Genomic DNA, 15960 nt, shown 5'->3' on the forward strand with positions numbered 1-15960 from the left:
AGTCAAGCGGCAAGCATATCATCATCACGTTATCATGCCTCGAGTCACGAGAGGATAGAGCCGAAGCGGGGGAGTGTATCGCTGGCTCCAGTGACCGAGGCCAGGAGCGGGGTTTGTTGATTTGGATACAGACCTCATCCCTGGCAGGTGGACGATTTGATGATTGCTGGACGTGCTGTCAGACAGATCAGCGGCCACATGACCTCGAGCTGATGTCCGAGACGCGCAGCGAGACACGGCGTATCCGTACGCCGGCGTGGGATATGTATGTATGTGTGCGTGGGTAGTTCAGAGTCGGACTATTGCAACAGTCCGAGCGAGAAAGGAAAAAAAGAGGAGGCCATTCGCGATGCGACATGGGCAAATGTGAGGCTCACAAGCGGCATCCGGGTCTGCATCTGTGTCGCGTCTAAGCTAGGGCGTAGTGCAATGCATCGCATCGCACTCAACCAGAAGAGCCCCAATGAGACGGCCCAGTCCTGTCTTGTCTGTGGTTGTGCGGCCGGCGTTTGGTGTTGCACTCGTCACACGTGTTGGTGATGCAGGTTCCCCCATCCGCGCCGACGCCAGTAACTTAACGCTCGCCCATCCATGTCAGTGTCTGAGCGCAGTCGAGAAACGGCGTCAACGTGTGGGGAGGGCAGCAACGGCGCGGGCGGACGCGCAGGCGTACGTGCAGCTTCTGAGGCACTTGGGCTCAGGATGCAACAGAGTGTTGAGTAGGAGCAGCTACCTGCGCTACAGCGACAACACGTACGTGGACATGGGTCTCGGTTCCATGAGGTCGCCGTGCGCGCGTCGACGGAGGCTTTTGCCCATTCTTGAACCCTCACCCAGTATGAGGCCATGTCTCCGTTGCTCTTACTGTGGGTTACTGGGTCAGAGTCCATGATATGATGGCTGCGTTTCCCCCTCTTCTGTGCCCGCTGTGTGGGCGTCTTCAAGACGCGCTCGCTGCAAAGGGGGACAGATGTTGAAGGACCAATGTCTCAAAGATGGTGTTGATGGCTTCGAGGCTTACTAGTCGACGCAGGCTAGCCGAGACCTTTTCTCCACCGCGCCCTGTGGCGTTTTCTCCATGGGCGGGAAAAGGAAAAACTTGTGTCGATCCTGGGATGGGATGGGCGTGGGTAAGAGGACGAGTCGAGTGGCTTTGAAATGTGAGCTGATGTTGGAGAAAAGCCGCGCGCGCGTTCCCCCAATGCAGAAGGCAGGCCGCCATGGATGAAGCCAAGCCCGTCGAGGCCCTGGAAGAGGCCGAGCCTTAGAGGGCGCCGGCGGCCAATGTCTTACTCTTGACGGATGAGACTAAAGGGACTGGGGTGTGGAATCACAAGGCGGACGTGGAGTTTAACTTGGTTTGACGACAGCCTCACAAGGAACAAATTCAACTACCGACGTTGCTTCAATAGTAACTCAAAGACCCTGATGAGGGTTTGATCAAGCAAGCATTGGACCCGTCCTCGATACCACGCCGCCATCCTCGCTACTCTCCGCGGAGACTCAATCATCGATCGATTACTCCATGCGACGGACGTACGTCTTCACTCACTCCCACCGTCATGCTTCCTTCCAATCCATGACATGGCCAGCAATCAACTGGGCACGCCAGAGTCATCTCGAGGTCCGTGCCGGCAGCTGAGGCTTGCGGCCAAGGTCGAGGGTGGCTTGTTCCATGGATCTCTCTTGCAGAGGATTCATTGATTGAGAACAAGCCTAGAATGTCGGGCCTCTCTGTCCCATCGCTGCGGAGAATTTTCTAGTTCTTTGCCGTTTTCTTACTGTCCTCCAATGCTCAATGGTAGGTCATGTTTCAAATTGACACTCAAGTGGCCTGTTTTCTGCCTCTAGTTTGATGATGGAGTCCGTGTGGTGCTGGATCTGAGCGTGCAGCACCGTTCCCGTCTGACTGATGTTTTTTTTATCCCTCTCTTGCTAGCTTCATATTTACACGGCTGTTGATGCAAGACACGTCACGCCGGTACCTGGGAAGAGTGGGAACTTGTCGAGTTGGTCACCGTGCTGAAGGCTCACCGTGATGGGGCATCACCATTGATGGTGTGCAGGTTGGCCGACAATACAGGCCCAGGTCCATGTTTCGCACAATCAACTTTTTCATTCTCAAGATGGGCAATGTTGGTCTCTTGAAACAAGATCCCCATCCGGGGCTGCATTTAGCCTGATTTGGGGGTGTAAGTCTATCTCGATGATTCAGAGCCAACTATTGGCAATAGAGCCTCGCTCATCAAAGAAACTTTTGAGGCTTGAGCCAAGGTACCAGCAGTTCGGACCAGGCTGAATGAACCGTCGGGTTCATGTCGACGCCCGTTATCCGCACAACGCTGTGTTGTCATGGACTACAGGGTATTTCGTCATCATCATACTTCCTCGGAGAGCTTAGCAGGCCGGATACGCCAAGTAGGCTCTATTGCCCATATTTAGTATCTCCTAGGGTTTATTGTCGATGGACCCTGCCCTCGTCTTTCCCCGGAGCCTTGTCTCCGAGCCTCAGCGTCGTCAACTATATACCAAGGCGGTTGGTGAATCCCTGGTCAAGCGAGCGGCTCACAAGTAGCGCGGCAGAAACAACAACGGCTCGGCGTTGGGCCGAGACTCAGCCTCCTGAAGATCTCCTCCGCATCGTTTGTTATGTATCGGTCAGGTGGCTTCCGATGCTTGCCAAGAAGGCATCTCCAAGTTGGCACCCCTGCTTTTTTCCCCGCGTATATCAGAGCAGATCCTGATAAGACAAGCAACGTCTCAGAAGGGCCAATGGCTGCATCCAAGGCGTTATACCGGGTTCCGTTGTTCCTTGACAGCTGGCGTTGGAGAGAGCTCGAATATCGTCGAATAGTCGTCTACCGTCAGCACGGTGAGATATCTTCCACCACTGAGCTTACGACCAGGATTTCAAAACCGCCTCTCGCCCGAATCGTGCTTAAAAAAAAACATCTCAGACCATTCGAAGCCCGTCAATATAGGCTGAGATATTGGGAGCGGTATGATCACGGACCAGGCAGGGTTCCTGACGTCTGGCATGTCGATCACGGGCTCGCTTCTCGACGTGAGTGGTTGTCGAATGGGGCAGAAAAAGTACCAGACACTGCCACTTGAGCCGTGCCAGCCAGTTTCAACTCTGAAGGCGATCTTCTCTCGCCCCGTCGTCAACCGAGACGAGACGGGCAGGTCACTCGTCATCGGCATCGACCTTTCTCCGCTTGGGACCTCTCCGCAGCTCGACGTCATCGTGCCCGACAATGCGGGCATCCTGGCGCGCCGTTTCTTCTCCGTCGTCGTCCTGGCCCTCGGTGAAGACTAGATCGCCACGGCGGCCGAGGACTTCCCTGCCAGCCTCCTCGAGCAGGATCCCAAACGCAATGAGCGCTGTCTCGTCCATGCTCCGCTCATCCGGGCCGCCGTTGCGACCGCCGTCCTTTGTGCCGTAAAAGGCACTCGCATAGCCATGGATGGCCTTGAGGAGATCGCTCTCTGGAAGAACGCCCTGGCCACCGCGAGGGAGGCGCCTCTCGTGGGCGTAGTAGATGTCGTTCTCCAAGTAGCGCTCTGGGGCGTCCTTACGGCGGAACAGGACCTCGTCGGGTGCCAGGGGAGTGTCTTTGGTGGAGTATCTGATGGCCTTGGGGTGGCGAGGGGTGTACTGAGGCTCTTCTGGTTCTGTCCCTGGGCCCTGTTCGTATGAGACTTTGCCTGGTTTCCGTGAGTTTTGTGTCATGTGCGTGGGTGTGGGTTTCATCACCTGCTACAGCGTCATAGACGGTTGCATGTCGACGCCGTGATGTCTTGGTGAGAATGTGTTCAGGTTCTGGAGTCTCTGGCTCATTCGACGTATCTCTCTTGAGAATTGGCACGACGCGTGTGCTTTCGCTGGGGCTGTCCATGGTTCCGACTGGGTAGGTATGAAAACCTTGATCCGGATATCCAACTATTCCTTATTTCAAGGTAAAAGTGTGGTGATGTATGTGACACTTTTACATCGATAGTTGTGAAGCATTGTCTGTCAGGATTCACTGTGGTTCTTAGGCTGCAGCAGAAGATGGCGTTCAAGTTAGTCTCGAATGACTAGCAGATCTTTTGACGAGCTCCAGGGACTGAAAACCCGATATCTCCTGTTATAATGCGAAATAGAACAAGAGTGCAAGTTTTGAGGCTGAGAAACCAAAGTTTGAAGCGGTCAATTGTGGGGTAGCGAGCGGTAGGCAGGTCCCCTTGCAGAACTCAGCTGACATCATCAACCCCAGACGATGGAAGCCTCAACTCCAAACCTTCAACATTCACGTCGCATCTCGAGCCTCTTCGTCCCGTCTCCCTGCGCGCGCGCGATTCACTTCAGATGAATGCTGTCCAACCTCCTTGCCCGTGAGGCGGGCGACCTCAGCCCCCGAGACCTGACCCGCTCCGTCACGACAGAGCTTCTGGGCTCGTTTGCGCCCGCGCCTCAGCATCGCTTCAATGGCGAGAGGACCCCGAGGTCGGACCCGGCTGGCGTCGACGAGCGCGCCCACAACATCCGCGCACATCCCGCAGGTGTCAGCAGCCTCGCTCTTGAAAAGTTTGATGGCCGTATCCTCCTCTCGGGCGGCGCTGAGGGCGGCATCAAGATCTGGGACCTCGAGGCCTGCGCGAATCCTCATGCCCTCCACACGTTTCGTCCCGTGAGCAGCATCGCGAGGTCCACGGACGACGGGAAATTCCCAGGACACACTCACGGCATCACGCACCTCGCCTTCTATCCTTTCGATCCGGACGCATTCCTCTCGAGCTCGTACGACAAGAAGCTGAAGCTGTGGGCGACGCAGCGATGCGCCCTCTCGGCCGTCTTTGACCTCAACGCGACGATATACTCCCACTCTACGAGTCCCATCGCGGACCACCTCGTCGTCGCCTGCGCTACACAGCACTCCAACGTGCGCCTCGTCGACTTGAAGTCCGGGTCTGCGGTGCAGGCCTTGGTGGCTCATGGTGGCCCTGTGCTGTCGACGGCGTGGAGTCCACGACACGAGCATGTCCTCGCGAGTGGGCATGCGGATGGAAAAGTGCGAATATGGGATATTCGGCGTGCTGGCGGTGTAATTGCGCAGCTCGACCAAGAAGACTCGCTTGGGATTGTCCACAAGATGAATCATGCTGCTGCGGCGGGAGTGGGCGATCAAATACCCCGGTTTAGAGCCTCTGCGCAAGCCCATGATGATGCGGTAAATGGCCTCCAGTGGACAGATGATGGTAAATACATCATCTCAGCTGGCCTAGACCGTCGCATTCGGGTCTGGGACGCTGCCACGGGAGCCAACACCCTCGCAAGCTTTGGCTCGCTCATTCAGAATCAACATGCGAAGACTGCCAGCATGTTGGTATCACCGTCTAGCCTTTCAGCTGGGCATGAGTTTCTCTTTTGGCCGAATGACCAAGAGATCCTCATCCTCGATCTTCATGACGGCAATATGATAACTCGACTCCGTAGTCCCGGCGTGACAAACCCCGTGGGTGCACGGGGAGGAGAGATGGGTAGAAATCGCATAACGAGCATCGTGTGGCGTGGATCAGGTGGTAGCGGGCGTCAAGTTGGTGCTGTCATGGGAGGCGGAAACTCGATCGGTGCCATATACAGTTCCCACATGGACGGACAGATTCGGGCTTGGATGCCTCAGATTCCTGGTCCTGATGACTTTGATCAAGAGGAGGAAATCGAAGAGGACGAGGAGGTAAGGAGGAAGAAGAGGAAGGCCGTTGACGACGCGTACAAGAGCCTCATGGGAAAGAAGATTACCTTTACATAGTGAAATATTCTTGTCACATCCTGACCGGTGCATCTGTATAAGTTAGCGGGTTGTCAAGAGACTTGCGTCAACAAAGTGTATCCAAAAGCAATCATCTAATGAGCCCATCATGTGGCTCTACAAGAAGCGTGGTCATAAATGCATATCCCAGTAAGCATCGAGGTGCATCCCAAACGCCTCCATACGCCCTGCTATGCCAGTCAAATCCAGTAACTCGTTATAACACGATAACAACAAGGCACAGCCATCCGTCGGGATATGCAGCTTCTCTCATCAACTCCTCCAAGGGTGCGGCAAAGGGTACTCCAGCACCGTGCATCACCACCTTAGCCAGGATAGGATCTCGACTGCTGGGGAACAAGCCTGGAAGCACCTCCTTGAGCGCTTGCCCCAGTAGCTTTGGCCGACGGTCAGATCCCGATGCAGGTACGAGCGATTGAACGACTTTGAAGGTGCCAGACTCTGAGGGCGTTGGGGATGAGTCCGGGCCGGTTGATGAGGTTGGGATATAGATGCGCAGCGGGATGTGCTTGAGAGCTGTGGGGGCGTTGAGAAGACCGCTGTTTATGCGGTTGAATGAAGCATAGTCATTGTCTATGACTGCGTTCCAGAGTTGAGTCGTGTTGTCTTTGGACATTTTCATGATTTGGTTTGCGTTGCCATTGCGGATGAAGTCGGCCTGAGGTCACGTCAGAGCAAGGCCTTGGCAGTAAGATGGGCATCAAATGGCAGCTGCGTGATGTCATCCCAAAGCGGAACTGATAGAATCGAGGTAATACAAGCGTGCTAAACATGTCATCAAGCTCACCTCTTTCACACAGTTAAGAAACGTATCTGCAATATCCCACCCCACTCCATCGTTGACAGTCAGCCTCCACGGCAGGCTCGGGCGGTACAGGTCGACGAGCAGCCCCACGGCCAGGTTCCTCAGCTGGACGTCCTCGAAGTGGAAGCTGGAGCAGGGAGATCCGAAAAAGGCCGACAGCCTCGGCAGCAGGAGGGCGAGGTAACTGAAGCGCGGGACGCTGGTGATGAATGGCGTGGTCGGTGATGAGGGGTGCGTGACGTGTAGTGGGATGCGGGCGTTCCAGAGGGCCTGAGGGATGGGTGAAGAGGAAGACATTATGGCGAGGGCATGGTGAGATGATGATGGTGAAGAGAGGGAGTGAGCGAGTAGATGTCGTGGTGGTGTTGAAAGAAGGTCCAATTTCGGGTCCAGGCAGCTGTCTAGGGTAGCTTTCATGGAGGGGAAGAGGGTGATTAGATAAGGCAGCAACGATCAACCTCATGCTTCATAGTCTGCCTTATGGACGTCACAAAATCACAAAACAGTTTGGGTGCATTTATGTCGGGCTGTAGAGATATCATTGAATCACCACATTGGTCTTGAAATCCGATATATACATGGTTGGGTGAACTCCTGGTGATTCCTCGTAAACTCCGTACTGTCGCGTGTAAGTGATAGCCCTTGTCGTCCTGACCCAACGAAAGCTAATATTGATCAGAGCCAATAATAAAAGTCCGTCAACTATTTCCAAGGCGCTCGGGTTAGTTGTACAACTTCGTTCATTGTTCTAATTGGTTATGTGTTCACAATCATGGCATCAGAAGTGGACAATGTTTTAAGAGTAATAGTCATTAAGCATCATAAGAAATACTAATGTACATATGCGTAAGTCATAACAGTATCCTCATCCTTGTCCTCCTCACAGGCCCCGGTGCTTCTCCTGGTGGGAAACGCTGTGTCGTCGCGTGTGGTCGTGCTCATCGTGCTCATGATGGATCTCGGATGGCACATGCTTCTGCAGGACAGAGGGGGGAACCTGGGCCGCATCTGTGGGGTCCTTGCCAGCATAGTCGTTCCTGTAACAGGGAGAAAACATAGTGTTAAGGAGTGATCTTCTCTTATGGATGGGGGAAAAATTTGCGGCCGGGTCGTGTTGACTTACGAGCGCTCGAAAGTCTTGTCGCGGCCGACAGTCTTGCTGCCGTCGAGGTCGCTGTCCACGCGGGGGTCGGCCTTGTTCATCATGTCGGACTTGTGAGGTCCGGCAGTGCTGGGAGCAGGGCCGGTGCCGTAAGCGCCGCCAGCGCCACCGAGGCTGGTGCCCTGGGTACCGTGAGTACCGTGGGTACCGTGGGTACCGTGGGTACCAGTGGAAGATCCGTAGTTGGTGGTGCCAGCACCAGCACCACGGTTGCCAAGATTGCGGCTACCGTCGAGGTCAGAGTCGACACGAGGGTCGGCAGCGTTGGCAACGCGAGAGTTGTGAGGGCCAGTGGAACCCTCAGGAAGACCGGAAGAGTGACCGGAAGGGCCGTGAGCACCAGTACCGGCGCTGGGGAAGCCAGAGGTGCCAGTGGTACCGCCGATTCCACCGCCAACGGTGGTCTGGCCATAGGTGCCAGTACCAGCGGTGCGGCTGCCGTCGCGGTCAGAGTCGACACGGGGGTCAGCGGCGTTGGCCATGCGAGAGCTGTGGGGCCCAGTAGTTCCTTCAGGGAGAGAGGTATCACGACTTCCGAAACCGGTAGTGCCATGAGTGCCATGAGTGCCATGAGTGCCATGAGTGCCGTGAGTGCCAGTGTGGCCGGTGGTAGAAGTGCCATAGGTACCAGTACCAGCGGTGCGGCTACCATCGCGATCAGAGTCAACGCGAGGGTCGGCGGCGTTGGCCATGCGAGAGCTGTGGGGGCCGGCAGTGCCCTCAGGAAGAGAAGTGTCACGGCTGGAGTAGCCAGTTGTACCAGTTGTGCCAGTTGTGCCACCAATGCCAGTTGTGCCACCAATACCAGTTGTACCAGTTGTACCAGTTGTGCCAGTTGTGCCACCAATGCCACCAGTTCGGGTAGAATCAGAGGCGTTGTAGGCGCCGGTACCAGAGGTGCCGTGAGGGTTGGCTCCCATGTTGCGGCTGTGGTCGCGGTCAGAGTCGACTCGAGGGTCCATCTTGTTCATCACGTTGGACTTGTGAGGGCCATCAGTGCTGGTGGCAGGGCCGTCGGTGCCACGGGTGTTGCGGGTATCAGTGGTGTAGTTGGTGCCAGTCGAGTAGTCGCCAGTGCCAGTGAGGTTGGAGGAGTGGCCAGCACGGTGATCGCGGTCAGAGTCAACTCGGGGATCGGCAGTGTTGGCGACTCTGGAGGAGTGAGGTCCGTGTGTGCCCTCAGGCTGCTCGGTGGACTTGTCCGAGTGGATGGCTTCCTTGACCTTGTTGATGAGACCAGACATGGTTGATGTGTGTTGGGTAGTTGATGTGTGTTGGGTAGTTGATGGGTATCTTGTGGTAATGGGGTTGAGTTAAGAGGTTTTGGGTATCTTGAGAATGTTGTTTTTGTAGTTGTTGATGATAATGAATCAGATCTGCAGACAGCGAGATGTCTTGCATCTTATATACTTGAATACCTCCGTATGGGAACCTCCATCTCGATGTCGTCTACTTCAAGCCTGAATTCGCGTTTGACAAACCTGGCATTCGCAAACCAAGGCACGCAATGCCTGGGCTTCTGCAACCTCACGGCTGTCGCCCTCCGCCGACCTCATCCCGCGTCATAGCGCAATCCAATCTCACAGATCTCTTCCCATCAAGCCTCTGCCGCCGAGCCTGTCCTTGTCGTGCGATTGGGCGACGGGTCGATTCGCGCTCTGCGGTCAGGGGAAATGGTAGCGTCATACCTCACGGGAAGTGACGTTGACGATTCGTAAATAGGGCAGAGGCATGATCACAAACGGAAATTCTTGCTTGTCCAGTCAGGCTGCCAAGCGGTTTGTTGTGGAGAATACGAAGAGCCAGTCGCAAGCATGACGGAGGAGGCTCAAGGAGGCATTCTGCGGGAAGAGTGACGCAAGTGGGTCTCGGCAAGTGTGGCGACGGGATGGTTCTGTGGCTGTGGTGGCGTCAGCTCCCCCAGTTTCCCCCGCACTTCCAAACTTGGACACGGCCCACAAGCCACGAAATCTATGACGCCACAGGTGGCCGTTTCTTCCGACATGGCATCCAAATCACGACACAAACAACAGACCGTCTTTCAGGCCAAGACCAAGAGCCCTGAGGGCGTTCTAGAACTCTGCAAATCAGGGTCACGGGGTTCCACAATGACGGAGGTTTCTGCCCCTGTGCCTCTTGCCCGTTTGCGTTCCACCAACCAAACCAACCTCGCGGCGGTTGGTTGTGCCCCTGCACAGGCACATGAGAGAAGCGTGGCCTTAGCCTGAGGGGGGAGATCTCGATGGTTGTGGGGTTTAAGACGGAATTTGTGAACAAGTGCTGACTGGGATTCTCCTCCCCGATGGTTACTCTAGTTGGGAAAATACCCGACGCAAGCCTTGACGGGATGTGGCCGTGGTGTCACACAGTGATACGGACTGATAACCCAGCGGGAACCTACTGTGCCGCTGAGAACCCTGTATTCTGATTTTCAGAGTTGCAGATCATGACAGCTGTCTCGGCTGTTTCATCTTGGAGGATCTTGCACCAGTTTGGAGAGATGACGTCGAACCAGCAACAGGAGGGGTCCAATTTGGAGCATCTGATAATCAGGATGTGATTTTGAAGAGGCAAATACTCGCTCACTAGGCGCAATGGACAGACAAGAGTAGGTTTGTTTAGATCACATAAGAAATGCTTTCATTATTGTTAGGTAATAGGTTCGTCCATCGTCTTGAGGGTATCCAAAAGTTGCGTTACTCAATTCCAAAGTTCCAACTCAAAAGGACAAAGAAAACAAGGAAACAGCCACACATGCCCCCATTAGTCTGCGCCCAGCGCGGGAAATCGGAATGCTCCAAGCTATAACACGGTATCGCCAAGGCTCGGCAAGTAGCCGCCAACTCAAAAAAAACCAGGACATAGTCTTGAAACTCCCAAACTCTGTCTAGAGCCGGTCGGTCCCTTAGACACGGCTGCGGCGGAACCAGTGCCTGCGGCGGTTGTAGTGGGCGGCATCGGCGCGGGCGACGGCGCGCTCACGGCGGCGAACCCAGAAGAAGCCGACGAGGGCAGAGACGAGCCAGAGAAGTGCCGAGAGGAAGCTGAAGGCGATGGTGGCCTTGAACTTGCCGCACTGATCACCGTGAATAGGATGGACGTTGCCCCAGTTGAACACGCGACCGCAAGAGTCTCCAATCAACTTGTAGCGAGCAGTTAGCTATCATGATGTTCAAGTGGTGTAGTGAGGGTGAGGGTGTGTGACTTACATCGACGAGCAGGCCAAAGACGATCCACCAGTTGATGCTCATGAAAATATCCAAGGGCCAGTGAATAAAGGTGCTCGAGAAGGGAATGAGGAGCAATAGAGAGAACAGTATGCCCAGCGCGGCCACCACTTCGGTGTAAATGAACCGGCCGAGTTGCCATGAACTGGCGCCCTCAGACTTGTGCAGATACTCGCCGTTGACGCCTGCGACGATGGCGGCAAAGACGAGCTCCGCGGCGCGAAGAACAAGGCTGACGATGCGATCGATAGCCATGGCTGTGAAATGTAGTAAAAGGGTGTGAAAGGTGAGATGAGTGATTTGTGACTGGCTCTTTAACTGAGCTCTCTTAAAGGAGGATTAACCGCAGTAGATTTTCAACCCAACGCAGCAGATTGTTACTCTTGGTGGAACACACTGGGATCTCGAAAAGTTGCAACACAGGATCACACTGATTATTTATCTCATGCGACTCGCACGGCAACTCACGCGTCCCTCCAAGAAGCATACCACATGACGATGACGCCTTCCCCAACAAAACGAAGCCTGTTTTTTTTCTTCTTCTCCCACAGCCTCGAGGTTGGCAGTTTCAAGCTCCTTCGACACGTCTGCCGTGGCTCGTGGCCCGTCAGGGTTGCCCATATGAGGTCATGCGGACCAGGACAAGGCGACGTGTGATTCGACGGCGCACTTGTTGTCAATGCTCGACAGACAAATCACGCCCCGAGGCCAAGGGATAATCCTTTACTCTCTGGCTGGGATTCATTCATGAGCCAAGTGCCGGATGCGATAATGGATGCGTTGCACGCCAAGGAGAAGCTAAACCCTTGAGCCTCTTACATGGTCCAAGAACAGGAAGCTGGACGATTATGACGACGATGAAGATCTTTTTCCTGGGCGTTTGATCGGCTACAACTCTTTGAAACAAATCCTTTCACTGGCCAAGAGTTGGTGATGGGAGCATTTCGCAATCCGCCTACGTGTAGCATGCGGCGCAGCTAAAGTGGAACAGCACTTTTTGGTCCCTGCATCAAGACTTTTGTCGCGTTTCTGCGCCACGATCATGATTGCGTAGATTTCGACTTGCACTAACGAATGTGAGGCCTCTGGGTCGGTCTAGACTGAAGGATTGTGGGTAATAGTGAAGTGGGAGCAATGCCGATGCATGAGGTGCCGTGGCCGGCATCGGATCTTGGCTGAAGTAATGCGCACGAGAGCCAAGTTGTCGCGACATGTCTTGGCCTTTCAACCCGACTTGATTTGTAGCATGAATGTTCTGGCTTGCGCTGCGAAGGACGTCACTATGGAGAGCGATAGTTCCTGACATATCAAATTGTCGAGTTGGGTGAACTAGCTGATAACACTGCTTGACAAATAGCTGGATGCTGTACTTGGATTTGTAACTGTTGATATTACAGCCCTACCCCTAAAACCTGATGTCATGGGGGTGCTGCTCGTCGTTTACACTATTCCTAGACCTGTTCTTTAAAGGACAGTGTCTAAGACTTGCCATTTTGAAGACAACACAAACTCCAAAAAGTCTCCGTTGTATGTCTTGAACCGATCATAGAAATGCATCATGACGAACCTTTCACGGCGGCGCCGAGGTACTATTATCCATGACCAAGCTAGGCCATGAGCACCGGTTCAGCATCTGTGTATTCAACGGACATTGGATTGTGAATTTAGCATATTGTAGAATCATCGATCTGGGTTATCCTAGGAGACTTATCGGGCTGGGCCGAGCCAGTCTTGACGTCGGCAACTCTCTTGTGAGCCAGTCACTAGGTATCTATTGATCCAACATCAACGGCCCCGCCTGGGTCGGCACTTCCCCTTCCCCAGATATAATTGTCGGTGTAAGCGATAAGATGCTTTTGACTCCATACTTGGCGCCGTTTCCTTAGTGTGATGAGGGCCTCAGACTGCAGTAACCTTGCTGCATGAGAGACTTGCGACTCCAATGCAGTGACCTGGCGGTACTCTTTTGGCAGCTGTGTAGGTGGCCAACATTATTATTCCATCTTCATAATGCGCATTGTGCAACAAGAAGCCGACCGACATACGAGAAGAGACAGGGGTGAAGTCGTTGCCAACCAGGCCGAGCCAACAACGCTCAACAGCCAAGAGCAGAAGACAAGAAGTAAGCCAATCTGCCGCATCTCTCATCCGGAAGTTAATAACAGAGGATCCCCTACAACCGAGCTTCAACTGCATGACCAAGACCCCAGCTCAAGAAGCTCTGCTCAACCAACCACCCCATCTTCTCACAATGTCACCCACCTCCATATCAGATCAGCGCATGACCCCAGACTCGTTCCGCTCTGGCAGCAGCCATGAAGCCATTCCGCACGGAATTGCTTCCGCGTGACCTTCCAAGCCTGGCGCGGAGCATGCCTCGGTACCCCACAAATTACCGGGCTCACCTAACCAGATGCAACCCTCGACTTGTGATTGAGCTGTTCTGTGGTACCTACTTAACTACGGCAGGTCAAGCCTGGATTGACGGTTACAGCATGTTGCGTACATTGTTCATAGTCGGCCATGGAGGCGTCGGGAGCAGACAAAGGCTTCTTTCAGAAGCCCCCCGTTTTGCAGAATCAGTTTCATGATGATGCGACCTACCAGAGATGCTTTAAACGTGAGAAAAGACCATACCCTGGCTTTCGAGATGCTAATGTTCCTAGTCTTTCTTCCGCAGCACATCGTGCGCCAGGTCGAGGCTGAAGTAGCGGCCCTGGCAGACGAGGTCCTCTCTGACCAAGTCTTTGCCTGGATCACTGATGCCGAATTAAACAAGCCTTATCTCAAAGGTTCTGGACGTGATGTATTTGGTCAGTGGAAAGGTGATCTAGTCACGGGTGAGGGATGGCGCGGCCTTCAGAATTTTGGCCTGTCTCATGGGTAAGTTGCCTTCCGAGTCTAAGAGACGATATACTGAACGATACGTAGCTTCGTCGCCGCTGGATATGATACTCCTTACGGTCCCTTCTCTAGAGCATACCAGTTCCTCCGTCTTCAGCTCTGGACGGCATCCTGCGCAAACGTCACTTGTCCATCAGCGATGCAGGATGGCGCCGCCCGGCTTCTTCAAACACACTTGCGCACACCGGAACTGAGAGCAAAGCTCACGGAAGAACAGACGAAAGTCCTCGAGAACGCCTTCAGTCACTTGACCTCACGAGATCCAGCTTACGCCTGGACTAGTGGCCAGTGGATGACTGAGCGTACAGGTGGTAGCGACGTATCCTTGACCGAAACCACGGCAGTTTACGAGCCTACTCAAAAGGTTCAGTTAGCTTCAAAGACAGAAGATATCCCTCTTGGTCCCTGGAGCATCAACGGATTCAAGTGGTTCTCTTCAGCTACGGATTCGAGAATGACAGTCCTCCTCGCCCGCACAGCCAAGGGCGGACTCTCAACATTCCTTGCTCCCATGAGGAAGCATGACCCTCAAGCAACCACATCCACAGGCCGTTCCATAGAAAATGGCGAAGCCCTCAATGGTGTCCGTATTCAGCGCCTCAAGAATAAGTCCGGCACACAGTCTCTCCCTACTGCCGAATTGGTCCTTGAGGACATGCGGGGATGGCTCATCGGCCAGGAGGGCCGTGGTATTCACGAGATCTCTACCGTTTTGACTCTCACCAGAGTCCATTCCTCGGTCGCTGCCATGAGCTATGTAGGACGAGGCCTGGGTATCGCGAGGGCATACGCACGAGTTCGAGAGATTGGTGCTGGAAAGGGCGCTCGTATGAAGCTGATCGAGAGCTCGCTGCACATGAGGACCTTGGCCAAGATGACATCCGAGTACCGAGGTCTCATGCTCCTGACGATGCTTACGGCCCATGTCCTGGGTGTTTCAGAGCACCCCGTCGACTCGAGCCTGTCACCCGCTCTTGCAGCCTTGACACCGTCGGCCAAAGACGCAGCACCCCTGATCCGGGTCCTCACCCAGCTGACAAAGGCCTACGTCTGCAAAGCTTCGGTTCAGTTGCTCTTCTCCTGCATGGAGTCACTCGGAGGCGTTGGATATCTCCTCAACGAGGAGCAAGAGTACCTCAACGTCGCCCGCCTCCACCGTGATTGTGCCGTCCTGCCCATCTGGGAGGGGACGACTGACGTCTTGAGCACCGACTTTCTCCGCGCGCTGAAGCATCCCAAGGGCGGCAGAGATGCCCTAGATGCCCTTGAAGCTTTCATCAAGAATGGCTTTGACTTCCAGGCCAAGACGCCGAGGCCTGCTGGATGGAATCCGCTGAAAGCTTGGCGAGAATTGAGAAGCCTCATCGAACGCGAGTCTTTGAAAGATCTGATGGGAGACGCCAGAGAAGTCCTCTGGGCCGTTGCGGATCTACTCGTGTCGGTGCTGCTATACGTTGACTCGACCAGTGACGGAGACGAGGTTTCGCTTGACATCTTTTATCGCTTCTTGGAAAACAGATCCATCATCGAGAAGCGTGCAAAGGCCTCACCTACTGAGCAGCTTGCGCGAGACATCAGCATTGTCTACGGAGGGACAGCGAAGGACATCTCTCCGAAACTCTGATCACGGTCATGGTTCTTTAGGCCAGTTTGGAAGAATTATAGTCCAATAAGGAAACCGACTCTCTGCCAGTTGAAAGTGTGTACAAGAAGAAATACAATCCAAGTGTAGCAAAACACCGTCCCGAAAGAGGTCATCTTGAGACTCACGCGCACAGGTGAACAAATACCCCAACCCCATCCTGCCAATTGTTTCCCACACCTGCTTGGATATACTTGAGACTCCAGCCACTCACGCCTGTTGCTTGAAAAGACATGTAACGAACGGGTCTCTCCAACGTGCTTCCGGTGCAGTCAAAAGTACCAATCAACACGCGGTCTCCAGGAACCGGTTCAACGATGGGTTCACCAACCCAGTCGGTGGACTCCTCGGCCTTACTGACGAGTTCCCAAGCCATAGCCGAGCTGGACAGGGATTCCAATATC

General features: G+C 54.3%; 6 protein-coding genes across 6 annotated transcripts; 2 read left to right on the top strand and 4 right to left on the bottom strand.

The window, feature by feature from the left end:
• Nucleotides 1–3187: 3187 nt before the first annotated feature.
• NCS57_00738100 (uncharacterized protein) lies at nt 3188–3899 on the bottom strand (the record flags this gene model as incomplete). The annotated part of the gene is made up of 2 exons (XM_053057235.1): nt 3188–3708; nt 3758–3899. The coding sequence occupies 2 exons, from the start codon at nt 3897–3899 to the stop codon at nt 3188–3190; spliced, it is 663 nt and encodes a 220-aa protein (XP_052913430.1).
• A 456-nt stretch (nt 3900–4355) lies between these two features.
• On the top strand, nt 4356–5795 carry NCS57_00738200 (uncharacterized protein; the record flags this gene model as incomplete). Its single annotated transcript, XM_053057236.1, has 1 exon — nt 4356–5795. The coding sequence occupies one exon, from the start codon at nt 4356–4358 to the stop codon at nt 5793–5795; it is 1440 nt and encodes a 479-aa protein (XP_052913431.1).
• A 217-nt stretch (nt 5796–6012) lies between these two features.
• NCS57_00738300 (Autophagy protein 5) lies at nt 6013–6918 on the bottom strand (the record flags this gene model as incomplete). Its single annotated transcript, XM_053057237.1, has 2 exons — nt 6013–6474; nt 6604–6918. 2 exons carry the CDS (start codon nt 6916–6918, stop codon nt 6013–6015), a joined length of 777 nt encoding a protein of 258 aa, XP_052913432.1.
• A 583-nt stretch (nt 6919–7501) lies between these two features.
• NCS57_00738400 (uncharacterized protein) lies at nt 7502–9027 on the bottom strand (the record flags this gene model as incomplete). Its single annotated transcript, XM_053057238.1, has 2 exons — nt 7502–7658; nt 7745–9027. 2 exons carry the CDS (start codon nt 9025–9027, stop codon nt 7502–7504), a joined length of 1440 nt encoding a protein of 479 aa, XP_052913433.1.
• Nucleotides 9028–10688: 1661 nt separating this feature from the next.
• NCS57_00738500 (MARVEL domain-containing protein) lies at nt 10689–11265 on the bottom strand (the record flags this gene model as incomplete). The annotated part of the gene is made up of 2 exons (XM_053057239.1): nt 10689–10925; nt 10993–11265. The coding sequence occupies 2 exons, from the start codon at nt 11263–11265 to the stop codon at nt 10689–10691; spliced, it is 510 nt and encodes a 169-aa protein (XP_052913434.1).
• A 2268-nt stretch (nt 11266–13533) lies between these two features.
• Nucleotides 13534–15538, top strand: NCS57_00738600 (uncharacterized protein; the record flags this gene model as incomplete). Its single annotated transcript, XM_053057240.1, has 3 exons — nt 13534–13630; nt 13677–13893; nt 13942–15538. 3 exons carry the CDS (start codon nt 13534–13536, stop codon nt 15536–15538), a joined length of 1911 nt encoding a protein of 636 aa, XP_052913435.1.
• Nucleotides 15539–15960: the final 422 nt, after the last annotated feature.

This window comes from Fusarium keratoplasticum, chromosome 5 (genome assembly GCF_025433545.1).
Source record: "Fusarium keratoplasticum isolate Fu6.1 chromosome 5, whole genome shotgun sequence".
Taxonomy (NCBI): domain Eukaryota; kingdom Fungi; phylum Ascomycota; class Sordariomycetes; order Hypocreales; family Nectriaceae; genus Fusarium; species Fusarium keratoplasticum.